Source organism: Thalia democratica, chromosome 1 (genome assembly GCF_965202585.1).
Source record: "Thalia democratica chromosome 1, ktThaDemo2.hap1.1, whole genome shotgun sequence".
Lineage (NCBI taxonomy): Eukaryota > Metazoa > Chordata > Thaliacea > Salpida > Salpidae > Thalia > Thalia democratica.
The window spans coordinates 42,986,385-43,008,944 of record NC_139165.1 but is presented as its reverse complement, the minus strand read 5'-3'; the positions used below and the strand labels follow the sequence as shown (position 1 = coordinate 43,008,944).

General features: G+C 26.7%; 1 protein-coding gene across 1 annotated transcript; it reads right to left on the bottom strand.

Annotated features, from left to right (window-relative positions):
• Window positions 1-7,293: 7,293 nt before the first annotated feature.
• On the bottom strand, window positions 7,294-22,260 carry LOC145828732 (differentially expressed in FDCP 8-like). Its single transcript, XM_082936489.1, has 11 exons — window positions 22,110-22,260; window positions 19,222-19,388; window positions 17,356-17,505; window positions 16,730-16,852; window positions 15,630-15,810; window positions 14,806-14,927; window positions 14,461-14,574; window positions 13,540-13,620; window positions 13,198-13,338; window positions 11,235-11,344; window positions 7,294-8,919 (listed from the first exon to the last, which is right to left on the bottom strand). The coding sequence occupies exons 1-11, from the start codon at window positions 22,258-22,260 to the stop codon at window positions 8,247-8,249; spliced, it is 2,013 nt and encodes a 670-aa protein (XP_082792615.1). The 3' UTR covers window positions 7,294-8,246.
• Window positions 22,261-22,560: the final 300 nt, after the last annotated feature.

Below are 22,560 nucleotides of genomic sequence, written 5' to 3'. Positions count from 1 at the left end.
AAAAAAATTATTCTGCTAAAAACAAGATTTTGGTGTAATATCATATTTACTCATCGGATCTCCTTGAAACTTAAATGTTCATTTATTCAGGTAAGAGCGTACATAGAACCAATATTTTGGACAATTTAAGGCTTAAGATTTGAATAAATATATGCTTGTAATGACTTTAGCTTAAGCTAGGACAGTTGATTTTTTTGACCACTTAATTTATATTAAAATGTATTAAAAGTTTTTGTTTCAAGTTGAGCTTAAAACGTAGTTACTCTTTTTAACATAATATTTATTGAAGGATTTCTTAATTGCATAAAAAGCTCGATTTTTTTATCTAGTATCGTACATTTTTTTATGAAAAATTTATGTTTACTATTTTGAAATACATATTTATAAAAGTAATTATATCAAACAGTATAGTTGTAGTTTACGAACTCGTTAACTTTTACTTTTGGTACTTTTTCATCTTAATATAGTTAAAAGTTGTTATATTAATTTATAAGTATACAAAAACAATTTTATCGATTTAAAAACTTAATTAGCAACTAAGTACAATATATTACAGGGTGTATTAAATTGTTGCGAATGCGTAATAATGTTTGTTTTTATTTATAATTTATATAGTAATATTTTATTAATATCACTGTTTGTAATATACAATACAAATTTAACTTAGCTTTTAATAATTTGTATAACTTTAACAATTTTCAACTTTTGCTTTTACATATTAAGGTGTTTAAATAATGTAACTAACTGCCTAAAACTACCAGTTAATACCAAATTAAAATTGAGCTAATGATTTAAAGTATGATATTTCTTACAGAATACATCATAACATGGCTATTTATATTTTAAAACAGGTAAGTTTTAACTGAAACAGACTTAGAACTTACTTGTACTTTTCCTTTAGCAAAATATTCTCATATAAAATTTGATTTATGTGAAAATAATTTAATTTAGTATTTGTAAAGATTTAAAAATAGCTTTAAAAGTTTGTAGACATTCAAATTTACTGTAAACTCCTTCTGCAAAACTTTAGCAAGTTAGGGGGCGATAAACTGCAAAGGGGCTATAAGGGGTACTTAGGTACGTTTCACACAAAATTAAAAACTAGCACTAGGTAATCTAAGGTTTGTGTTGAAGAGCAAAAAAATTTCTTAGATACATTTTTCGAGAAGTTTGCAACTTACATTATATATTCTTGGGTTTGTACAGTAACCTGCCACCTAGATAGTTTAATGTACAAGGTAAGTAAGGGGTATAAAAAGTAGATTAGTTGAATTATGTATGTAATTTAGGTTTATTAGTATTAGATAACAGCCTTATATTTGAGTTCTCTCGATTCTTCGGTTTGTTACAACCCAATGTTTGAAACGTAAATGTAAAAGTTGTACAAAAATGCAATATTTATGAAAACGAAAACCATTGCAATTGAAAATTCTTCAGAACTAAATGCTTTTGAAAACATGTCTGTTTGTGTTGCTTTTCGTTTGAGTTTAGCAGATACTTTTTGTTGCTTGTCTTTATAAGTTATATTACTTTAAACTAGCTTTTTTAAATACAGACAATTTAAAGTAGCACAATAAATCTTTCATATATGTTTACTCATTTAAAATAATAATTATATAGTTATATGTGCCATGTAAAGCAAAAAGGTACAAGGAAATACAAAACATATTAAAAAACTTTTCGAGATAAATATAACTTACTACATTGATAATACTTAATATTTCTAGTATACTTTTAAGAAATATGTAGGATTTATAATGAAATATTTTTTAGGATGATTTTGCTTAAATAGTTATTAAAAACTATAGTTGCTTTTAACATATTTGTATTAAGCTTAATGTATGTAAAAAGTAACTAAAATTTACTAGGTACGCACTGCCGATTGAGTACGCACTTTTGCGCTGTGTTCAAAGTGCGTACCTAGGTAGCAGGTTATTTTACTTAGTGATGGCGATTATTTTTTTATTAAAAAAAAGTGGCGTTATAAAATGTGTGTAAGAATTCATGCTCTAGAACTCAACATTAAGGTATTACAGAATAAACTAGCCCTGGGTTGAAATATTTGATATATATATATTGTTTATTGAACGATAAAAAAGCGCTCAAATAGTTTGGTCTAAGGACCTGGTGAACAAATGAACCTTTCGGTTACCGAGTCGTACACCATATGCTTATTAAGGTTCTTACGAGCTATTACACATAGTTTTTTATAATTTAATTTTTTATTAATAAAACAATCACTTAAACGAAAATTAAAATAAAATAAAACTAAACGAAAATTTACTGAATTTTGTGTTTAATAATGTACTATGAGTCTTTTTTATTAACATAAGAACTAAAAAATGTATATAAATTTAAATTAACATTTAACCATATATGGTAAGTTACAATTAACCACTATATAAAAAAAAATATTCATAGCCTTGTAAGTTGATCCCGTGATATATCTCATAGTAAGTTTAGTTTTTATTAGTGATGTACCGGACCCACAATTTCGGGTCCGGCCGGACCCGGATCCGGACTTTTTTTTCAAATTAGAATCCGGCCGGACCCGGATCCGGACTTTTTTTTCAAATTAGAATCCGGCCGGAACCGGATCCGGACTTTTTTTTCAAATTAGAATCCGGCCGGAACCGGATCCGGACTTTTTTTTCAAATTAAAGTCCGGCCGGAACCGGATCCGGACTTATTTTTCAAATTAGAATCCGGCCGGATCCGGATATCAGACAAAAATGGCAATATCCGGCCGGATCCGGACCCGGATAGTGAGTGCGGTACATCACTATAATATACTAGCCTAAGTCAGAATGAGGTTTTTAAAAACTTAAAAAAAAAGAACTTTAATCTAATAATAAGTAGAACAGCTAGCCACAAGATTTACAATTTTAGGTGTTATTTACAATTAAAAATCTGAAATCAAGTTCTTAAACAAAATACACTAGAAAATTACAAAATATTTGAAACTGGATCAGCTCAAACTCATTCAAATCTAAAAGAAAACTAGCCTGAGTTTTTATATAAAACTAAACTAGCCTGAGGTAGTCCAAGATTTTCTAAAATTCCCAAAAATTTTCAAATTAGCAAGGTTGCCACTGTTTAAGTCAATAAAACTAGTTAGAATGAGTATAAATAAGCCTGAGTCAGAAAGAGATTTTAAAAACTGAAAAAAATACTTTAATCTAATAATCAGTAAAACAGCTATCAAAGGTTGACAATTTGGTAGTAAAGTTGTTGACTGATTGTGGTACACTTAACTTATTAGTACTACCCATCATATTTAAATACTACCTTATTTAATTAATATCTAACAAATACTAAATTATAACTGAGACTACTTTCTATAATCAGACACGACAGTTTTGAGTGATGAATCTTTTATATAAAACACAACAAGAAATACTAGCATATACAAAATTATTAATTACTTTGGTAACACTTTAAAAACTGGAAGCTATTTAAGTCTATATCAAAAGACTTAAAACAAAAAACTAAAATTAAATTAAACTATTAGTAAACAAGAAACTGAAAAATTTTTAATAAACTATTAAACTACAAACCTGTATTAAATATTTAAACAATTAAACACTTGATGAAATATTCACTTTTAAAACAAAACACTACTTACAATAAGCATTCATAAAAAAGTTCAAGATATTTTGTTGCTTCAAGCTACACACCAAACTAACTAACTGATTACATATAAACTGCCTGTCATGTTCTGATGTTTTGTTGCATCAGTATTTAGTTTAAAACATTTCGTCAGATGATTCTTATTGGCTCGTACATTCAACCGTATTAACTCTAAATATTCTCTGAGCTCAACTTTAAACAATAAATAATGCAAGTATTCATTCCAAAGTTTTCAATTTTACAACATATGTAAAGAGTTGCATTTCATGAAATGTTTATTTCATAGTTTAAATGTAAACAAATGTAAATTAGTCATGTGTACAAAATGAGCCAATCACGGTAGGTGTTTAATTTTAACTGACGAAAATGACTCTTATTAATTTACACAGGGTTTGTTTTTGAAAAAATACTTTTCAGTATGCTCTTTTTTACTAACTAGACCGGGTCCGGACCCGGATCCGGACTTTTTTTTCAAATTAGAATCCGGCCGGAACCGGACCCGGACTTTTTTTCAAATTAAAGTCCGGCCGGAACCGGATCCGGACTTTTTTTTCAAATTAGAATCCGGCCGGATCCGGATATCAGACAAAAATGGCAATATCCGGCCGGACCCGGACCCGGATAGTGAGTCCGGTACATCACTAGTTTTTATAAGCTTTTTAAGCTTCTTACTAATAAACATTTAACAGTGGTGTTAACTTATTATATTTTTTGAAATTTAACGAGTAATTAGTATAATTTTGAAATTGACTGTAAATGACTTTATTAGTAAATCCGATTTTTGAAAAAGGTTGCTGAACTTTTCTGCAACGCCTAAGTAAAAAAACAATATTTTTAATGTAAAGTAAGTAAACTAAAGTTTAAAGTTACGGTGGTGTATAAATAGATTTTGAATATTTTTTTTAATAAATAAGAATCTAATTCACAATTATTCTTTAACTTTAACTCTTTAGAAAAGTTTTTTTACATAAAGGAGCTTTTGAAAATAGTAAATACGAAAAAAATTATTTTTAAGAACAAGTCACTACTTGTATAATTTTGTTAACAATAAAATTCGACCACACAATAGTTATTCAGGTTAGTTTTTGCTTACTCCGACTCCTGCTTAAGTATATCAAATAATTACCGTACGGTTTTTGTTAGCTTAAATAAAGTTGTTATTAAAAAAAACTTTAGTACAAATATAGTTGTATGATAAATATACCACAGAATCTTTAAATAAACGTAAAAACTTGGTTTACCTTCACTAGGCTTGTTGAATTGCTGTACAAACTTTTTTTTAGCTTAAAGTACGGTAAAAAATGGTAAATCGATATGTTTAAAAGCAAGTCAGCAAAATTTGCTCATTAAAACCTACATTATAAATATTAAGCCTGTAAGCACTACATTAAACAAAGAAAACTTTTAGATGGTTGCACATTAAAATGCAAAACTTAATAAAATCTAACTTATCTATTTTTTAAAAACAGCTCAAAAATAAATTATTCAACCATTAAGTAAATTGAAAATAGTTTTTACTAACATTTAAGAACCATTGTCTTATTAATCTTTATTAACTAGTTTACTAAAAATTTAGTATATAAGCTGAAATTGATACAAGCTAGACTCAATATAAGTTTTTTGTTGTTCTGCAAAATACCGGTGTACACATTTGCCATCATTGGTATTGTACGATTAACCACAATAGGTTACAAACACACCATTTACACATGTATGGCTCACATTGTAATTAGCTTCATATCTATTTTTGTAAATATTTTTGATTAAGAACGTAAAATCAACCGCCTATAGTTAAATTTAATTTGCATGTGGAAACTTACACAATTTCTGTTTGCTTTTTAAGAGTAACTATATGTCAGCATGTTAAATACTTAAACAAGTTTGAATATCTGAGCCAAAAGAACTTAACTTAAAAACTTTAAATATAACATTAAAAAATACAAGTTATTAAGTTCTTACTATAAAAAAGTATAAAAGGTAACAAGCTAGAAATACTCACTCATTGAATCAAAACAGCTTTGAATAAATTTTTTAAAGTAATCATTAGTATTACGAGCTAGAAATGGTTTAAGACTTAAGGCAGAACAGATTAAACAATTATGTTATTCAGATAATTATTTTCATTTAAGCGCTATATAAGATAAATTTGTTAGTTTATTCAAAATTAACTTACAATTAAAACAAAACAGCTAAAAAAATAAAAACCAGCAATATTACATAAATGACAACTTATTATATTTTTTATTTTAATCAGTTTTTAGTACAATTTTCAAGTTGACTGCAAAAAGTTTCGAAGTAAATCAGGTTTGTTACTTATAAACTGCTTACGACCCCGGTTCTAAACGTCAAAATAAAATATTTGCTCGTTTTTCATAGTAAATCAACGTAAATCTTAGATAAAAGCTTCTTTATAACTCGTTTTATGATATTTTCTAATAAGTTTAAGAACCATCGTTTACACTTGACGCTACAAAAATAATTACGTGACCGTTTTTAAAATATACCAGGTTAAGTTTAGGGATTCCTTAAGTGGGCAATCCCCCTTAACAAGTGATTTTGTTAGTAGGGGGCGTTGACTAGCAGGGAGGCAAAAAGTAAATGGGTAATTTACTATTAAAAGGGTAGTTAAATATTGATTATCTTTAAGATTCCTGCCAAAGCGACGTTTATAAAAATGAGTTTTTGAAACCTTGGTCCATTTGATTTAGTAACATAATTACAGAACAAAAAATTACTGAATCCAATATATAATTTATCTCTATTCCAAAATGCTTTGTGAGGAACAAACTTATTCACAAAGTTGTTCTTATTTCAATTCTGTTATTAAATTAGACAAGGGCCATAAGTTGCAAAGGGTTGACTAGTAAAGGGGCCATAGTGAATATAAATTCAAACTTACATTCGATATTCTGTAGTTGATAATGAAGAAAAATCAACCCTAAATTACATTTACAAAGTTTTGAATTTTGTTTCACGTTTATTCGAACTATTTCCAACTTTAGCTCAATGTATTAATTGCTTTATAAGTTTCAAGAAGTATGTACTAGTCTTATGCGATAATAGCCGCTGACAATATAGAATATTTTCTTTAATTACTATCTTGTTTAGTTGTTAAATTTTTTTTTGATTTGCATGTAAGTCTAAGTACAATGAGGTTGCAAAATTTTTAACAAAACAGTTACAGTATTCACTATTTTTCTGTAAACTTATCATGAAAATGTTAAATGTACAAAGGGCAAAAAGAATAAACTGTATTGTAAAGACTTGTTCTTTTTAATGTAGCTTTAAATGTTTATAGGTAAAAACACGCCTTTTCAACAACTACCTTATTATTTGTTTTTACATTGTTGTTTGTTTTTAGCAGTAGGCATAATTCTATACTGTTTTAATTAAAGGAAAACTTTATGATTAATACTACCAAGCTTTTATACGATAGAATTTTATAAAAAAACAATTTAACCATAATAAAACTTGCTTTTCTAATAAAAAATAATAAATTCTAAGATGTTTAGTGTGCGCAGAATTCATTGTCTATTTATTTACTGCACACAGTTTATAAAATTTATTTGTTTAAAGTTTATAAAAATAGAACCAGTACTGATTTAGTGAATCTAAAAGTAAAGCAATTTAATGATAATGTAAAACTTGCTTATCTATTATGTTTACCAAAACTTAATTAGTTGTTTTAAAATATATGATAGTGTTCAACAAATTGTGGCGTAATAAAAACTTGTATAAAAGATTAATAAATTCATAAGTAAAGTTATCTCTTAGTTAATTAGAACGAAATATGATTTTTGTTAAGCCCCAATCAAAAACTTGAGCATATTTCTTTAAATAACTTGAAAATTGTTTGTCTAGAGTCTTGACTTTGAATAAAACAAGTTTAATGATTTGGTACTTGATTTGAAATATTTGTGGAAAACTTTTGAAATTTAGAGTAAGTACATAATGTTAAAAATTAAGTAGACATTTAAGCTATCTTTAAAAATAATTTTCTGTATAAGTAACTTTTTGATAAACTTTAGCACACTACAGGGTTGCCACTTGTTTTTTCAAAATTTTTTCCAGGTTTTTCAAATTTCTTCCAGGTTTTTAAAAGTACACATTTTTGGGTTTATTTTTAGTTTAAAGTTAAATTTAAGGTAAGAAACAGTGTTAAACAGTATAAAAATATTGAAAAGATACTGCAAAGCTACTTGAAATGTGTTTTTTAATAAAAAAATTTTTGGTGATAACAAACATTTTTTATCTTTATGATAAATTTCTTGAATTAAAACAAAATTCTATTGCTGAACATGTAAAAATTCTTAAAAATTCCAGGCTTTTTTCAAAATTTCTTAAATTCCAGGTTTTTTTCAAAATTTCTCAAATTCTAGGTTTTTCCAGGTTATTTTTGCCTAAATTGTCAAATTTCAGGTTTTTCCAGGATTCCAGGTAAAGTAGCAACCCTGACACTATTATAATTTAAAATGTTTATTTTTCGCCTGAAACTAGACCGAAAACTTGTAAAAATTTAAACATAATCTATAAAGCAAGATAGAAGCTATTACACATTTGATGCACACAAAAAATATGATTATAATAAACTTCAAATCACAGCTTTTTTATAACAACTAGGCGAAAGGATTTTTGGAATCGTCGTAAGACTTATTCTTTAAATTTTCACCAATACCATTAGAAAAATTATTTAAACTTTTTATCTCGTCAGTTAAAAAGGGATTTAAGTTTTCATTGTAGAACGACTCCTTAATGTTTATTTTGTTATTAATGTCTTTATTTATTTCTAGTTCCAAACTGGACTCGGAGCTTTCGTCAAATGGGTTTTTCGACCCGTTTGACATTTTAACTCGACGGTGACATTTTTCAACAATCTCATCTTCAGAAGTATCAGAATCCTCGCTATCATCTTCAAAGGGGTTCTTCGATTTAGAAACGTCTCTTAGCAACGAGTTCTCCTCGGAACCCGCAAAGTCGGTAATTTCGTTTCCGGTTTCGTCATTGTACGACGTCTCATTAGACGTCACGTTGCCACGGGAAACCGACAGGGGCTGCAGCGAGGCTCTGACGTGTTTCTTGGGTGATATTTCGTCGACCCCGTTTTGGGGTTGGGTAGTTTTCTCGGGTGAGGGGTCGCGGGGCGGTTTGTTGAAAAAGTTCCGCTTGATGGCGCTCCTTTGGTCTATGACGTCACAGTCGTCGCCGCTTTGAAGGGACCTGATCGCTTCCCTGCGCAGCTGCATTCTCTTGCACCTCGGGCACAACGTGTCGATGCAGCTGAAGCAGTCTCTGTAAATTAATATATTATTTTGTATAATAAATATAAACTTAAATACAAAGACTTAAACAGTGATACTTAAAAGTACAACAAAATAGCAATGAAAGATAATTGCACGACAACTTTATTATAGACTTAATGTAAATCTAATTATTTTTGGTCTAAAAAACAAAGACCGAATGACGTAAAAAAGACTAAGGAAGGAGTACAATTTGGGGCTAAACATAATTAATTACAGACTTAACAGCAACTGTTTTTTTGATGTATTCTAATATAACATGTACTGTACATGTATACCAAAAATGAGCATGGAATAAAAACAGAACTAGTTAAAGCTAGATAGCAAGCTTTTTAACTCTCAGTTAAAATATCACTAGCTTAAGTCTTTGACTCTGATTATTTGTAACCCTGTGCTAAATTATTCATCGATCTACAATGTCACTCATATCATTCAGAAAAATCTGCTTTTGTGTGTTTTATAATTTGGCAAAACACTATACAGAATTTCTTAACTTAAATTTTATTTTTTCTCAGTTCAAACATAATTTTATTTCGGCAAATTTAAAAACAAATTGGTTAAGTAAATGTTCTCTTAGTACAAAAACGCCCACTCTGATCTATAGTTTCATCTATAGTTTTCAGGTAAATTTTTTTTTTTTTTTCTAATTGTGCAAAACACTATTTAAATGCTTATTTTGGACAATTCATCAAAACTTTTTATTAAAAGAGTTTAATGAGGATAAATAAAATAAAAAAATTGGCACACCTATAACATCTAAACATCTTTTTATGTCCTCATAAGTATCATTAAAACAATTTTTAATTTTTTAAAACTATTTCATAATTCTAAAACAACTTTTAGGCAAAGCTAAACTTTGAATTTGTTAAAATTAGGACTAATTGTTGTTTTTTAAAATTAAATCTAGTTTTAAAGACATTTTTCTTTTATTAAAGTTTAATTTAAAAACAATCTTCAGCTTGAAGTTAAAGTTAGCAAAATTTATTAGTTAAAATCTCTAACTACTATATAAAAAACTTACAAATAACAATTATTTGAACCAAACAACAACTATTTTGAAGATTTACATGTGAACTTAAACATAAACCAAAATTATAAATAAGATTAAAATAAACTATATAAGGTGCAATAAGTTAAATATAGTGATTTCTTTGCTGTATAAAACGTTACTAAAAATTTTCACAGTATTTTTAGCAAGCATGCTTATTGAATATTCTTCTATACCTTTGCTCTAAATCCGGGTTTCCGAAAGTGGGTCATAAGCTGCAACGGGGGTTGAGCAGTAAAGGGGCCATGAGGCCTTAATTTGAAACTTACATTAGAACTTGATATTCTGGAGTTGCTCATGAAGAGCAAAAAAGGTCTTAGACGCATTTAAGGGTAGTTTTTTTTTTTAATTGTCGGAGGAGGCCAGAGCTTTTTTTCTTTGAAGAGGACTTTAGGATAAAAAAATTGGGAAAACCTGCTCTGAATGCTAATGCAAATTTTTATCTAAAAACAATAAGCATCTTTAAACTTATAAACACTTTCATGCAATCTCAAACAAGCCTCAGACTTTGTTTCGTCTTTGTTGATAATACAAGAATTACCATCAAAATTTTTTAATTCAATAATTTAGTTATGACTTTTTCCTGACTAAGTGGCAACCCTATATGCATTTTGCTAAGCATTATACTGTAAACTAAGATATACTATTTTTGTTGTTACAAGCTTCTAGTTATAGAAAAATAACTTAGTTACGTTTGTTCAAATGAATGAAAAAAAAAGTTGTACAGAGTAACAAAGAATAAATATAGTTCGAAAAAAAAATATTGACTAAATTATTTAAGAGCTTTAAACTAAATATCCTATATGAAAACTACTTAAAACGTTGCTTAATTTTATAAATGTGATAAAACTTAGTCTTTGGTAAAAAGAATCAATCATATAACGTTGGTAGCATTATGTTTAATCTAAATATAAAGGAATTTATCAACAAGTCTAAAAATAAATTACACATATAAAAAAAAAGAAATGCTATTAATAAATTCCCACTAATATTTATAAATGATTTGTAGCTAACAAAAAATTCACAAATAACGACATATATAAAATTTTCCTCATAGTGTATGCTTTTGTTCTATAATTATTTTTTTTTGTTATAACCTATATGTGTTTATAACAACACAGAAATGTTCATAAGACAAAATATCTACTTAGTTAAGTGTTATAATTTTGTGTACATAAAAAAATATTCAGAAAAACTATTCTATAAAAACATACCTTTTCATATTCAATTCCTTTTGATATGAAAAAAAAAAAACTTACCCGTGGAATACGGCGTCGCATTTCGGGCACATGGAAATCATTGGGTCGAACGGAAACAGGGGTTTTCCCGATTTGCAAACCTCGCAAACGAACCCCTTCGCCTGGCAAATCTGCGAAAGAAAAACATGTTAACAAATGAGAGTTGTGTGTTGAAAACTAAGACTAGGTGTTTAAAAAACAAGTGTATTGATATAACAACAAAACAGTAAAATTTACTTATACTGAAAAAAGTAAAACTGTTACACAAAAGTAAAATTGTTTTATCAAAAAAAATTGAAAATTTAATTTAGAAAATATTTGTATTCTATTTATTGCTTAACATTAACTTACTAATGATAACTAATATGTCTTTTTACCGTTTATAAAATAAGGTCTTTTTGTTCAGGAATTTATTGCTTTTAACTACATATGTTGAGTAGGGCATCATCTATGTGAATTCCTATTTACTTCATAATATAGAAGGTTTTAAAGAGATTTAAGGTAATATTTCCAATAATTCACATAATTATTCTCTGAAAAAGGGGCATAAAATAAGGACATCGAATGGGGATAAACATAAACTTAATTAGGAAATTTAAGACCACATTGGAAAAATCGCAGCACTTTTAACTTAGAAAAAACTGAAACACTTGCAAATAAGAAAATTTATTCGATAAAAAAATTTGACGCTCAAAAGTTTTAGAAATTTATACTTTAAGACGTAAACTGCATTCAATTGTATTTTGATGTCCTTAAATATACTGCTTTATTATGAATTATGTCAACCTGACTTAAAGCTTTTATTGTCTAAATTTTGTATATTTATTTTTGTATGCCTTAAGTTAATAAACTATATCTTAAATTAAGCTTATTTTATAAAATCAATCACTAGCATCATTGTCATGACATTTGTTTGTGAACTTTTAGCAACTTTTAAACTTCCAAGACATAATTCTATAATTAAGTTTTTAGTGAAATTTATTTAGTACAGCATTTAAATAAGTTGAAAGTAATTTTAAAAAACCTTAATTTACTGACTCACTGCAGTAAACACCAGGTAAGATGTATGCAAAGGTTAGGTTAGCTGCATGTTTTTTATTTGAAAAAAAATCTGTTTATCTATCCATGTTTTATACTTAACTTTAGATTGGTTAAGTAAATTAAGTATTTAATACCATAACAAAATAAATATGAAAACGTCAATAGTTATGTACGTTTGTTTTAAGCCTGTGAAAAAACTTATTTTGTGTTGAATTTCATTCCTACCAAATGTATCTTACAAAACGTTGTTACGAATGAAAAGACATTAGCAAAAGCAGAATTTTATCCGAAAACATAGAATACTTAAAAATTTTAGAGTATTTTAAGATGTAGTCATGTAAAAATACTAATTTTATATGTTTTCTCAAACACATAATATTAGTTTGTACTTTCAGTTTAACCTAAATTAAACTACTAAAGGTCATAATTATGTATCGTACTATACTAACTTATATTAAATAAAATAGTTTTTAGTGAAATCTGTCAATATAAGTAACTTACTACAGTTTTATATAGATACTGTCTATAGTAATTAATAACTTCTTATAGATACTTTATAATAATACTTATATTCAAAAGCCATCCATTCAATATAATATATACAGACTTATAGTTTTCAAGTGTTAAAACAAGTATTAATACATACCAAGCTTTACTTTACCAGTCTATATTCAAAACGAATTAGTTTTTTTAGTAATGAAAATAAACATGACAAAACTTAGTGTATAAAAGTACACTTAACTTTAGTCAAGATAAATATTCATAAAATTAACGCAAATAACATATACAGACGGTTTTATCTTAACTGTTATGATTTAAATTCATTAAAGGTTTTTCTAGAGCTCAAAATTTTTGTGGCAACCCTGTATTATTAAATTCAAATAAGTTTAACAAAATTCTATTGTTCAAAACTGCATTTATAATAAGGTTTATAAAAACTCACAGAGCAAAGGAACTTGATGTGGTCAACGAAGTGCAAGTGTACAGTCTGAAGTTCTTTCAGTAAAACACCGCTGTGAACATCTTGCAGGTCTTGTATTGTGTACATGTTGGAGTTGTCCACAAAGTGTTGCCTCCTTCCTAGCTGTATAAAAAAAATGTTATCATTAGCATCAGGTCAATTATTGTGAGCATTAAATTGATACTAAACTTAGATTAAAAAATGTACAATGATAGTGTTTTAAACTGTTTAAAGTCAAGTATAAACGTGTATACTATAAGAATAAGTAAACATTTATCTTTGTTTTAGAAACAGTCAATTGAAAAGAGAAAATAAAAATCTCACTCTGGTAAGCAGCTTCATACTACTGGCTCTATGGCAAGTTGTTATGTAGGGCTTCATACGTATTATATCTTCACGCATTTTCTGTACAAACAAAATAACTTTATTATTTTGCAATTGTTGTGCAGCACTTTGTAAAGTTTTAATACTCATGCTTCGTAATAAATTAATTTAAAATAACTTTTTGTAGAGATTTTTAGCTATAAACTTTATTTACAGTGTCAAAAACTTTAAAATAATAAGCATCATAGATTTTATTTATTGAGAGTTAAATTATTAGTTTAGAACTAAATATAAAGATGAGTTTTCTTTTTCAGAAATAATTATTTTTCAAAAACTGAACTCATATGTTAAATAAATTACAATTAATAAAATAAAATAAATGAAAATAATCAAAAAGTGTTTACGAATAATAAAAAAACATATAGATTGATCGTGCTTGTTTATGGAGTCGTTAAATGATGTGAACTTGTGAGATTTGTATACTAACAATATTAACTATATTACTAGTTTATTTAAAATTTAATGCGTATGATACTATATTCCTTTTTAAACAATATTTTTATATATTAATGGACTTATTGTAATAAAGAACAGTGTAAATATTTTCAGGTTAGAAAAACATGCTTATATTGTTTTAAAATGTTTCAGACAAACTTTCATACTGCAAACCAAGTGATAAAAAACTATAGGACTTATAATAATATTTTTGTTAAAACAAGTTTATTTTACAAGATGCTTGATCTAGATGAAATTTGGTTAATAGTAAGCTAAACTTAAAGGTCTAATTTATTTAAATAAGTTATTTAGAAAAACACAGAAACTGATTTACAGTAGCTCAAAAGTTCTGAGTTCATATACAGGTACAACTTTAATGAAAAAAATTTAAAACAACTTTCAATAAAGTTGTGCGTGTAATCCTACCTGTATGGCTGACAGATCTTCGACGAAATTGAACAGCATCGGGTTCACTTGCTGAATGTTTATGAGCGGCTTTCGTTGCAGCTTTTTCAACAGCTGGTACGATTGTCTGCAAACCTTGAAATGTTTTACAATATTTAATATTTTTATAAAAAAATAATAATACACAGTAAAAAGTTTGTAGGCATTAAACTGTAAGAAAACTTATTTAATATTGCTTTTATTTCAAGTCTCAAACAATCTTGAAAAATAGTCTGAGGAAAAGCAAATGTTGTCAAGTACATATAACTTGTATTCAAAGCACCACTTTAAAGGCTGTAACAACTATCAAACGTTATAACAACAAACTTTTCTGGGCGCGTGATCCCAATTGTGCAGTATTCTGGCGGGTGACACGTACATGTCGTTCCAGTGGCACACGGAACAGTAGTACAGCCCCGTGTAATCGCATATACGTCCGCTGTTAGCATCTGTGTGTAATATTTGAAAATTTATCTAGTGACTACCCAAACCGGGATCAATTCTGTCCTACCTGAAAACATTGTTGATAAGTATTTTACGATCGTATAAACAAGAGTGGGCTTAGGACTTTGCCCGCAAACGTATTTGTAAGTTGAACAAAACTTTTTCAAATTAAGTACAATGGAGCTTTTTATTAACAAATATTTTTAAAAGTGATGATAAATTGAAGTTTATTACACAGTAGAAGGACTATTTTATTGCAAACTACTCTAACTACCTTCTAACAGGTTGTTTAAAAAGTTGACAACAGTAAATTTCCTAGCTTTAAATACTCCCAAACTTCTAAGTCAACTATTAGATGTTAAATCTTTTTTAACTTCTGACTTTGGTGTTTTATTTTACAACTATTAAATTTACGTAACGATAACTGATTCTAAAAATTTATTTTTATCTTATTTTTGCTACAAAGTAAAACAAAATCTTTTCTTAATGACATTCAGAACTTAAAAACTAAAAAAAAATTAACATTTATATAAACAAAGTTTGTTATTATTTAAATATCGTACATTTATTATTTTAGTAGATAACATAAAACTCATTGAAAAATGAAAATAAACTTTATGTTAACAGTTTATTATTTTAGATAAAACTTACAACAGTTAACTAAAAAAAACTTTTACTACTAGCTAACTACTGAACATTTTACTGACCGTACACGGACGTCTTGCACTCTGCGCAGCTGTACTGCTGCCCCGACAGCCCGATCTCCGGGCAGATGCTCATCTGCAGCCTGGTGATGGAGCGGGCGGTCTGAGCCACGCAGTTCCTCCGCACGGCCATCAGGCAGCTCTCGTGCGCGTTGAACCCGCAGTACTTGCACCTGTACCTCGCCTGCGAAATTATCCTTATTATTATAAATGAACATTATACCAGTTTCGTTGTTGGCGCTAAAAGTTTGATTGTTGAAGAAACATGTGAGCTTACTATAAGGAGAACAAGTATGCTTGTTTATTTTTTCAATAGTTTATTCGGCAAACTAAGTTTTGCTAACAGAGCTCTATATTGTACCAAGGAACCTGGAATATTTATTTGTGTATAGGGAGCTGTATATTGTGTCGGTTTTTTCACTAGAAAGTGAAAATTAGTGTTTTGGCGCTAAAAGCTTGTTTGTCGATAAAATAGAGGTCTCTGTTTTATATAAGGAGAACAAGCGTGCTTTTTATTTTTTAAATAGTTTATTCGGCATACTAAGTTTTGCTAAAAGAGCTCTCACGACTTTAAATAAACTAATAAATTCAAATATAACTTTTTGCACGTATGTTGATTATAAACGGTTACATGACAATTCAAGTTCGGACAACTTAAATTCCGACAATTTAAATTTTGAAAAAAAAAATTAAAACACTATATCTCAAAAAGTAATATAACTTTGAAAATAGCAAAAAAAGCATATGTACATCTTATTAAAACCTACAAGCCACTTTTTCTTGTTTTCAAAATCTTAAATATTTTTTAAAATACATTAAAATTACTAAAAATAACTATATTTTTTACCTAATTTAAGCCATACCTCAAAAAATATTTGAATTTTTGCAAAAAAACAAAAAAATGGCTTGTAGATGTTATTTAGGACCTACACATGTATTTTTTATATTTGAAAAATATGCATTACTTTTTTAGTTGTGTCGCTTTCAAATTTTTTATAAGAATTTGAATTGTCGGAATTTGAATCGTCCGAATTTACAGCACTTTACTTATATTTAAAATAAAACTTTTTAAACTTATAAATTTACCAAAACATGGTAACTACTTGCAAAATTCCCCAAATAAGATTGGTGCAAACATCACAGTAAATTTTCATCGTTTTGGTTCTTGCCTTCCGAAAGTGATGTCCCAATACTTTCTTTGTCAGGGTGCTATCATTTTGTTCTTCCTAAAAATTTCAAACTAAGTTGAACAGTTACACTACATTTTAAAATAGCATTTTTAGAAATTCAAAAACAGTTATGTAAAAATTTATTAGTCTCGTTCTCGACTGTGGTTAATTTTAAAATAAGAAGAAAAACTAAACCACACCAGTATACTTGTTTAAATTTAATTCAATGTAGAAACATTTGAAGTTTTTAGGTCAAATCAAGTAAGCGACGAAAAGCGTTAAATAAATTAAATTATAAAACAAAATTTGCATGTTGTATACAATATAAAGTAGCACGCAATTACGTATTTATATGCGTGTTTAACTTATTTTTAGCATTAAAAATCCAAAAACAATTAAAAGTAAAAACTTAAGAAGCTGCAGTCAATAAATTTAATTAAACTTTTAGTCGATTTCAAAAAAAAAAAATGTAAAAGTGGTTAATTATTTAAAAAAACCTAGATGCTTAAATACAATTTCATTTTGGATATACTTCAATTAAAATTTCTATTAAAATTAACCTTGAAGTTTTCGCGCTTCATTCTGAGCTGGATGAGATTTTTCACGAGGGCTTGTTTCTTGGGCGATTCAGCGTCGAACTGCTTTATTGTCTGTTTGATTTCCTCGATAGCTTCGTTGAAATCGCTCACCGACTTGTAACCTATCCTGCCCTGCAAAACTTCATAATAAAACAACATATACACATTAGCTTAATTTTCAAATGTAATGTGTTAAAACGAACTCAATTTACCTAACCTACATGTAAAATATTAATACGAAAAATATTTTGAGAAAAACAACTATATAAATCGATAATATTACTATTTTATCTTATTTTTGTTGACTTTAAACAAAAGAATGATTTTTTTATAATGTATTATCATATAAAATGTACCAATAATTTTAATTGCAGTTAACAGGCTTTTTTATATTGCATTTTAGACCAAATATTTACAGAGCAAACAAACTTTATCAAAGTAAATGTTATGAGAACTAAAGTATTTTAATTTAGTTAATATTATCATTTTAAGCAAGACAAGAGTTATCTTTTATACCACAAACGTTTTTGAAGCTAAAAAATATATTTTTTAGAAAACTATTAAACGAATAGCAAAAAAAAAGATAGTCTAACAATTTTCTTAATTATAAAAATATGTAACAAAAAGTACTAGCTTTTTTATAAAAAACTTTCAAATGCTCAAAATACTTAGTAAAATTTTTGCTATGCCTTATGGATTTACAAACATAATTGTCAATAAGTAATTAATTTCAATTAATATAAGTTTATTAAAATTACGATTTCAGTGTTTAGCTTTTGCATGAGCATCTTAGAATTTTCTATTTTAGATTAGTAGACACAACTAAAACTGCTAAAAAAATTTGTTTTTATTACAAATACTTTTTAACTTGGTTTTAAAAGTACATGAAAAAAGAAAACATGTTCCCAAAAGTATATAACTAGTTTGAAGGACTTTACAAGTTAAACATCAAATTAAAAAAATATATATTAATAAGCACCATATAATTTGTAATCTTATAACTTTTATACAAAATACATGTGATATTGTTAAATATATACCTATTAGTTACACTTGTTTAAAACAAACTTAAGTTAAATACATTAAACCAGCAAACTAAAAAATGTTTAATAAGCTTGGATAATACTCATAATAAAGTTTTAACATATTTACTTATTAATTTTAGACTATTAATAGTCACATCAATGAAGAAAACTTGAAAACTAGTATCAAACATTTTCTCCAGCGTTAATAAATAATTAACTTGTTTAAAATATCAAACTTTTAAAACCTCAAATTTCAATAAAGAATGACATTGTAACAGCGATGAGAAATAGCGCTGTCAGCGAAAGTCTTAAGCTAAACGTACTACCATGAAATAAAGATAAGCTATACACTAGTTCGTTTCTAGCTTTCTTTTTTTTTAATTACCTTTTGTAAAATATATATCAATTAAAATTTTAATGAAATAAAAAATGAAAGTAATGTAATAGTGATAATAAGTCAAGACAAATTTTAAAAAGTAAGAAATCTAACAATATTCAAAATAATTAAAACACTAAATTTTGACACCAAAATCATTCACAAAACATATAAAAGCATACAACTTTGTCAAATTTAATAAATCCATAAAAAAAATTATATAAAAAGATATATCAACAAAAACAATTTTATGACTACATCTTCAAACAGACAAATTGCAATGATAAATATACGACAGCTTTACATGAAAAACCTACTAAAAAATAAGTTTAAAATTAAAGCTGAATCCAGCTTTAAAAAACTATTTATTGTGTTTGCAACTTTAAGCTATTATTTACCATTTTGAAAATTTGTTATTTACTTATCATAAACCGTATTTCAACTAACAAGCTCGGGTGTGAAGTAATCCTCGGTGAGACAGGTTTCCAATGATGAGGTCATGCTCACTTCTGAGGTCAGGTCGGTGTGCAGGGTGTTTTCATTGGAACCCAATGCTGACTTGTGAGACTTGTCGGAAGTTATTGTCTTGTCAGAAGATACCGAATGAAGATGACCTGAAACATTTAGATTAAAACATAAACGAAAAGCTAAGACACTGAAATTAAAACCAAATAAACTGCCTAATTTTTCATATCAGTGGTTATGAAAAAATAAAGGTGTACAAATGTTATGAAAAAACTTCTACTTATTAGAATGTTTATAAAAAGCTAAGCAAATTTTAAATGAAAAAGAAAACTAAAATTTTACTAAATAGTAGATAAGGATTATATTAAACAAAATAATAGTATCAGTATGTATTGAGGTTATGCTTATATAAACATGTTTAACTAGCATTTATATGGGTAGCTGTCAAATAATTTCACAAGGGCGCAAAATTTCACAATTTTGCAGGAGTATACTTTTGCACAATAGACATTTTTGCATGGGTTGAAATTTTTATTTATTTTAATTTTTGTATAACTGTTATTTTTTTTATTTAGTTTTTTATTAATTCTATTTTATTATCACTGTTACCCCTTACCCTCGGTTGGTAACTTTTTATAATTTTTCTAATTTTTTAAATTACTATTACTATTTTTTTTACTATTACTGTTACCCCTAACCATTACCTTTGGTCAGTAACTTATTTTTTTTAAATTGTTTTTATTTTATATATTAACTTTTCTTGGTTTTTTTCAATAACAATTTTTATTAGTTATTTCTTTTCTTTACTATCACTATTACTCTTAACCCTTACCCTCAGTCAGTAATTTTTTTATTTATTTTTTATTTACTTATCTTTTAGTTTTTTTTTGTTTTTTTTTTAATATTCTTTGGCAAAATTGACCCATGGTGCAAAATTGTCTTTGTGCAATTTTCTCTCCTCGTGCACTTTTGTGCCCTCGTGCAAAAATATTTTTGTGCTATTTAGTCTCCTTGTGCAATTTAGTAACCTCCTGCATGTCTTCGTGCAATTTTGTGTTTGTGCAATTTTGACCCGTTCCCCATTTATATATACAAGTTTAAAATTATTTCAAAATTGAAAAGTATTATAATAAATATTAAATTATTAAATTTTTTACACCACTGTAAAAACAAACCATAAGAAATGATTTTTCATATTGAGTTTAATTTAAATATGTGTTATACTCACTTTTGTAACACAACCTTATGAACTTTAAAATAAATTTAATAATAAAAAATTAATAAGTAATAACTAGTAAAACAGACTTATAAGTTGTAAATAAATGATACGCTAAAGCTAATAATACTTGTAATAATTTTCTGATTAAATTGTTTAGAATTAAAAAAAAAAAAATCAAATTTTAATTTTTAAATTACATTAGATTTCCTTTTATGAAAAGATAGTTTTGTAAATACAAAGAATCAAAAAATAACAACATTAAAGATAATCTATCAAACCTAAAGAAATAATAACTTAGCAAGTGTGTAACACCAGAACTTAACAAAATTAGCGTTTTTTATTTACTTTGTAAACTACATTTTTTAAAACATTGTATGATATTCTTAAGTTTTAAAGAAATTTTTACAACATATTAACAAGATGAAAGACTTTAAAATCAGCAAACAATAATATTTCTTTAAAATTAGAGTAACTAAACAAAATAGTTACAATTTAGTTTGCTAAAGTCTTTCAAAATATATTTACTTACTTTGTACTTAAACTGTTTTCAATAATTTAGTTATAAATTAGTTATTTATTTATTTAAAAAGAGACATTAGTAAATTGAGTCTATGCAAAGAAATTTTACCCGTTTTTATGTAATCAATGTAACTTATACAACATATAATGATAGATTGGTTACACTTGGATTGAAGTCTCTAGAATATAGATAATAGGAATTTTTTTTTTTTTTTTTTTTTAGTTATTAATGGCAAATATAAGGCTTTTTCAGACAACTTTCCAGTTTTTACCATAATAAATATCTCTTAAGAGGGAACAATAAATAAATAAAATGTATACATAATTTTAACAACAGTCAGTGGCAAGTTTATTTTATAACTTTTGTACTTTATTTGTTTTCATAAGCAGTGTGCTTTGTACTCTATAAACCTAACTAAAAAGTTTTTTTAAATACAGTTAATCCACCTTGAGTTACAAGTTAACCTTATTTTGTAGAGTTTAATTCAATCTTATTCAAACTTTTAAAATATATTTAAAGTATTTATTGTAAAGAGTATGTGATGGTATCCATTTTTATCAAAAAGTTGGATTTTTTGTATTTCTTTTTTTTTAAACAAAGATGAATTTTATCTTAAACTATTGACAGAGTTTTTCCTGTAAAATTTGAGTCTAAGGATTAAAATTGTTTAAAATATTCAAGTTTTAATAAATTTATAATTCTCTGAGAAAACTGAAAAAAAAGTTTAAGTCCATAAGTTTGTATTAAAAATATTTTACAAAACAGACTATATTTGAAAAAGATAATTTTTATTGTTATTTTCAATAAAAATAACTATTAGTTCATACTTTAAACACTCATATTAGAACAAATAGTGTTTTATGTAAAAATTTTTACCTTTCCATGGCCTTAAGGATTATTACAATTGCATGACAATATATAAACCTAATATTTTTTAATGTAAACAATAAAAAATTTTAAAGGTTATTTGGTACAACATTATTTATTTTAGCATTTTTAACTATTGTACTGCAAGGCACTAATAGTTAAATTGAGAGACAAAACATTTTATTTTTTGTAAAACTTTTAAAAACTACTTTTTTAATAATTAGTTTAGTTACATAAATTAACATACATAATCTTCAAACTAACCATGTTTCTTATTTTTGTACTTTTCTGGACTCAATAAACTTGTATCTGCAAAATATCCATCATCTTCACAAGAACCAACTTTGTAGCTGTGGCTTGTTGATGCAATTATATCAGAAGACTTAAGTGCTTTTTTTCTGATTACTTTACTCATTTTCTAAACATTTAGATGCTTAAAATAACTAACAACAGTGTTTTACAAGCTACTTTTAAATACTTAAATTATATTTAAACAAAAAATTTTAGTTAGTTGACTGTTAAGTACTATTTTTAAAGAACTACCAAATAACAAACATTATATATAAAACTAATTATTATAAGAAAGATAGTAAGTAAAACAACAAAACAAGTTTATACTGTCAAACTATATAACTAAATTACATTTGTTTAATCATATTTTTCATAAAACAAACCTTTTTTATACCTACAACAAGTACAAAATAATTTTTTTAGT